The 5,584-nt window shown below is 40.1% G+C and overlaps 1 protein-coding gene across 1 annotated transcript; it reads left to right on the top strand.

Moving 5' to 3' along the window:
- Positions 1–1,396: 1,396 nt before the first annotated feature.
- LOC119912300 (type-2 ice-structuring protein-like) lies at positions 1,397–3,103 on the top strand. Its single transcript, XM_038731445.1, has 7 exons — positions 1,397–1,517; positions 1,593–1,689; positions 1,812–1,862; positions 2,022–2,131; positions 2,225–2,362; positions 2,454–2,565; positions 2,919–3,103. The coding sequence occupies exons 2-7, from the start codon at positions 1,629–1,631 to the stop codon at positions 2,987–2,989; spliced, it is 543 nt and encodes a 180-aa protein (XP_038587373.1). The 5' UTR covers positions 1,397–1,517; positions 1,593–1,628; the 3' UTR covers positions 2,990–3,103.
- Positions 3,104–5,584: the final 2,481 nt, after the last annotated feature.

The following is a 5,584-nucleotide window of genomic DNA, read 5'->3' as shown; positions in this document are numbered from 1 at the left end:
TACAAACACTTCCCACAGATGCTCGATTGAGATCTCTGAGATGCATGAACCTTCGGTCTGCAGCTACGTAGCCTCATACACAACAAACTGCGATGCACTTTGTTTTCTGAAACCTTTCTATCAGAACCAGCCTTAACTTTTTCAGCAATTTCACCTACAGTAGCTCATCTGTGGGATCGGACAACATGGGCCGGCCTTCGCTCCTCATTGTTGTAACTCACCTCACAGCCTCAGTGAACTCCAGCTTGTTGGTCGCAGACCTGAAATCATTCCAGTCAGTACAGTCCAAGCATGCTTAAATATCTGCCATAGATTCACTGTTCCACTGCTTTTATATCCTCACAACAGGTTTATAGTCCTTTCATTTCTGTCTGTATGTGGGAATCAGGTGGACCATGACGTGGTCAGAATCCCAGTGCAGTGCACAGTGCGATAGGCATTGTTGATTGTTGTGTCCTCTCTGGTTGTTTGGTGAGTTCATGGCTGAGATTTCCTCTGTTATCGTCACAGAGGTCAATAACTAAGGAGTCCGAGGATGTTGCTGTCACTCACAAAGTTGAACTGACACTTGGAGCTACATGGTTTTGATAGAACAGTGAAGATATGTTATTTGTTGATCATATGTTTTGTATGTAAAATATATTTGACAGCCCTGCGATGGATTGGCGACCTGTCGAGGGTGTACGCCGCCTTTCACCTGATGTCAGCTGGGATTGGATCCAGCCCCCGCGACCCTGTACGCAGGATAAGCGTTTGATGATACATGGATGGATGGAAGCTAGGGGAAAAATAAGAAGAAAATGTGACAGGATACCGAATAACGTGACACCACTGAACTCCTTTGTAGCTCTGTTTGTTGCAGCGCGCAGCATGTAATCTTATAATCTAAAGTTCAAATTTTTATTTTGGGAGGTTGAAAGGTGTCTAATTGCTGCCACAGACATATCTGAACTACATGTTCGAAGTGGGACAGTGTTCGAAAAATTTCTAAGGTCTGACAGAGACTCTTTCCTAGAGTTAGAAAACATTATGGCAGGCGGTTGTGTTCACACACAGCATTTTAATACAAAAGTGATGGATGCTCAGCCAACACACTCACCATAACAGTTAATATAATATGTAGTATAACCCAATTGGAATTCACATCACAGGTAATTTTATCAATAACAGGCATGTCAAATATGTCATTTGATAGTTTTAGTTCCACTTAAAAATGATCTTGCATGTTTCATTACTGATCATAATTCACAGCTCCTGTGGTTATAAACATTATACAAACAAAACTTTAAGTTGGACACGGTGAACTTGGTGCCGGTAAATGTGTATTTTGGTTGTGTGTTTTGTCACAGGGCATGTCTTTAGTTCCTGGTTTTGAGAGGTGACAAGATAATTAATTGCGCCCTCAGTTCCTGGTAAGAAGTGTCATTAACTGTATATAAGAGCTGGTGTTTCTCTGGTTCAGGACGACTGAAGCTACAGACGCTGAGAAGGAAGAAGAGAAGATCGTTCTGCAGCAGGTTTGCTCACAAACTGTCATTATACATTGACCTAGAGAAGTGTTACTAACATGTCCCTGTCTGTCTTTATTAAAGGTAATCATCATCTTCAACATCTGCATCATCTCCACCATGAAGACGCTGACTCTGTCTGCACTTCTTTGTGCCATGATGGCTCTGACCAGAGCTGCTGGTGAGTATTACTCCATATGTGAGTGAGTGTGAACGAGAGACAGCTTATGTTCATGTGTCTATACACAGCAACAAGGGTAGATGAAGACATGAACTCACTAGTGGGTCAAAATGTCCTTCCAGCTCTTCCAGATGCAGAGGCTGGAAATCGGACTGACTTGTTCACTCCAACAGGTCAGTGGTACTTTATCAGAACTACACAAATATGTGTGTGTGTATATATATATATATATCTGTATAATTCTGAAAATCTTTTTATCCTCCTGTAAACAAACAGAACGACTGCATCTACTGCTGTAGACTCATTATCCACTCTTGTCTGTTTGACTTCAGGAGGGAGTCATGTTGTCAAGAGGGCCACATCTTGTCCCAGTGGCTGGATTCCTTTCAACGGTCGATGTTACCTCTATGTTGCGCAAATCATGATCTGGGCTTTGGCTGAGGTAATTATTCAGTGAAGCTTCTACACTATGTCTATTCTGCTCACTAGTTTCAACTCTAAATCACAACTTTCTGCACTTCTTTCTCCGCTGTAGAGAAACTGTCACTCTCTGGGTGGAAACCTCGCATCTGTACAAAACTCCAAGGAGTTTGGTGTGATTCACATCATGTCGACATCGAGCATCACTCAAAATCAAGTTGTAGCGTGGATTGGAGGGTCTGATGCACAACAGGTTTCTTATCCATCATTACATAATGTGCAACAGTTATTTGATTAAATAATTATTGTCTTTTATATGTACAAACTTCTCTTTTGTATTCAAGGAGTCACTGTGGTTCTGGAGTGACGGAACGCCTTTCCACTTTACTCAGTGGTGTAATGGACAGCCTGATAACGCTGGTGGTCGTCAGAACTGTCTTGGTTTTACTTTTAGAGGTACATGAGATAAAATGATTTTCCATGAGAGCTCATTGTGTGATTGGTGCAAATAGTACTGTATGAATATCAAAGAAAAGGCTGGTGAATTACAATTGGAAAATCTTTGGCTTCATGAAGTCACTCTAAGTTACAAATACATGGCATAATATCATAGACTACAGAAAACACTATTGATTTTGTTTTTGATTAGTAACCTTATAATGCAGCTATAAAAACTGTGGTGTTGTGATGACAACAGAGTGATGATGTTCAAACGGACAATATATCCCAGGATGAATGATCTGTCTACATAATGATGTTCAACAGTTTCAGGTTTGCTGTCTGACTGCTGTGTTTTTTGGACTTTACAGATCAGAGATGCTGGGATGACTTTGCTTGTGATGCGCAGCTCCCATCTATCTGTGTCAGAGAGGACAGATAAAAACATGAAGAACCTCGTCTCTCTTTGAGCCACCAGTCTCATATTTAACCTGAAGGCTCTAAATCTCATTTCACATCTTTATTTCTTCTCTATCGCTGTAACACTACTTAAGGAACGAAGCGACAAGTGACATAAACAGCAGCTAGATTGTCTCTTTAATACGAGCAGACTGAATGTGTAATGAAAAGAAAGCTTTTAGCACAACTTTATTCTGCAGAGTGAACTGTTTTTTCTTGTCTTATGCAAAATTAAAATCTCAAGCATTGAAACAGGCTGGTCTGTGTTATATCTCCTGTTTGTACGGGTACAATCTACCTGGACCTCAAAGAGCTTCATCTATAATACTGTTAAATAATACTGAACATTATAATTGTTGGTAGCACCCAGTGAAAATGTCCATCCAATAAAACCTAATGAGAGATGGTACAAAAGGTGACGTGATCCAAACCTTGATTAGATCTTCATATTCAAAGTTTTTGAAAGTGTCCCGACAGCATTTGGTTTAGTTTAACTCTCCTGTTGTGTTGTGGGCAAAATAAAAAAATAAATATATCCTCAAGCGGCAATGATCGGGATCCAAGCAAGTTGTGAAAAATGCAACATTTGTCTGATTTTAATATAACAACAAAACTGCGACAGTATGAACAAGGGGGTCGGTGGGTACTCCCCCAGAAAATTGAGAGTGTTAAAGACTTAATTTCCTGCATTCTGGTGTTTTTCTGCACCAATTTATTGTGGAAATTATTTATATAAAAAGGGACACACAAAATTCAGGTGTTGCTGAATTGTGGCGAATATTTAAGAACATTTTGATCTTTTATGACCTTGTAACTGATTATTTATTTCCATCTTAATTGTGCAATTGTACTACTGCCTGTCTTGGCCAGGACACTCTTGGAAAAATAGTTTTTCTGGTTTAATAAAGGTTTAATAAAACAATTTAAAATCTAAAACTGTACCAGAATATAATGCAGAGCAGCTCTCAGGCATTCTGGGTTGCTTTCAGATATGTTTCTCCTGTAGATCAACTTTTAATATCATCACTGCTGAATCAACACACATGCAGGCGTGACTGATTGTGGTAACCACTTTAAATGTACACGTGGCACCTTTTTACGTCATCAATAATAAATAAAATAATTTTAATACAGTTAGAAACTCCTGGACTTTAATAGCTTCTGTGTTTCAGCAGGTTTTCTCATGTTCAAAGTTCTGCAAATTCAGAATCTAACTGGGTTCTCTGACATTTCCAGAATAAAGGATATTTTGAGAGGTCAAACAGGATAAATCATAATAAACTTTGTAATCAATTCACCTGCATGCTGCACCGTGTGGAAGGGATCCATGTCACGGATTCTGCAACCTGTTGCACCACTACTATCCATGGTAGTGTGGGGATTTAATTCTTTCATGTTTTGTTGTGCAGGATCACAGTCCCTATGTGTCCACATGAGGAAAGGTCAAGATAGGCTATCAGAGTAAAAATGTCTAGACTAGGCAACTTGATGAGTTTATTTTTTTAATCAGACCATTAAAATATTCCTTTTTAAATCTCCATAAAGGTGTTTATAAGATCACTTTAAAATATCACGTTTGCTGCAGCCAACTTTTGTTACCTGTGCCTTTTATTAGGGAGATGTAGCTCTCTCTCTCTCTCTCTCTCTCTCTCTCTCTCTCTCTCTCTCCATCTGAAAAGTTAAACAGCTGGTAGCTGCTGAGTGAAAGATTACTTTCACCGGCGACATTATGGACTCACAGTCGGCCATCGTTATAAAACAGATAGTAACCGATGTGTATTAAAGAAAAGAAACGGGCTAATGTCCAAAGCGATGCTCTGTTCAACAACAAGACACTTTTAATAAATCTCAATCAATGCAGTGATCGTCTGACATAGATGTTACAGTGTGTAGTCTTCATTTGCCCTGCAGAGACCAAAGACGCTTTTAATGCGCCCTTAATGGGAAGTGAAAGTATTTCACTTGCTGGCTCGTGATAGAGCGACGCAGGCTGCAGTGCCGTGGTATGCACTCACTAGATTTCAGTTGTATTAGTAGAACATAAAGCGTTAAACTGAAAAGATATTTGCCAGATTTTCTAAATGTTTGCCCAAATCTGCCCAGCTCTGTGACTGTGACAAGCGCCCGACCAGCGCTTTACTGCATAACTGCGCACACAGCCTGGATGAGCTCATTTCGGTTAATGAAGCTGGTGAAGTTATAAAAGGTATGAATGGAAAATGTAGTGAAATTAAAAGTAGGCCTACATTAGATGCACCCACCCCTGCTGCAGACTCATCACTGCTGCCTTCAGCTAGAAGTAAAAGCAGCACAAAAGAATAAGCTGTACCGGCCTCGAGCAACATTTCTATACATTTTGTCTGCAACTGATGTGAAGTGCGTGAGTGATTGACTCACACACTCCACTTAGTAAACCGCCTCCTATATGAGCCAGCTCCGAAATCGCCTGGGCCAGGAAGGTTATGTGAAATAAAACTTTACATTAGGAAAGGGGGGGGGGGGGGGGACAAAACATAGATTTTGAAATGAAATATGTATAATGCCTCCTCTGCCTATCAGGTGATTAACCTCACCACAA

Source organism: Micropterus salmoides, unplaced genomic scaffold, assembly GCF_014851395.1.
Source record: "Micropterus salmoides isolate LMB-PRFRI ecotype aquatic unplaced genomic scaffold, ASM1485139v1 Ms_hic_scaffold_2, whole genome shotgun sequence".
NCBI classification, from domain to species: Eukaryota; Metazoa; Chordata; class Actinopteri; order Centrarchiformes; family Centrarchidae; genus Micropterus; species Micropterus salmoides.
Note: the sequence above shows the minus strand (reverse complement) of the source record. Positions and strands in the feature narration are given on the sequence as shown.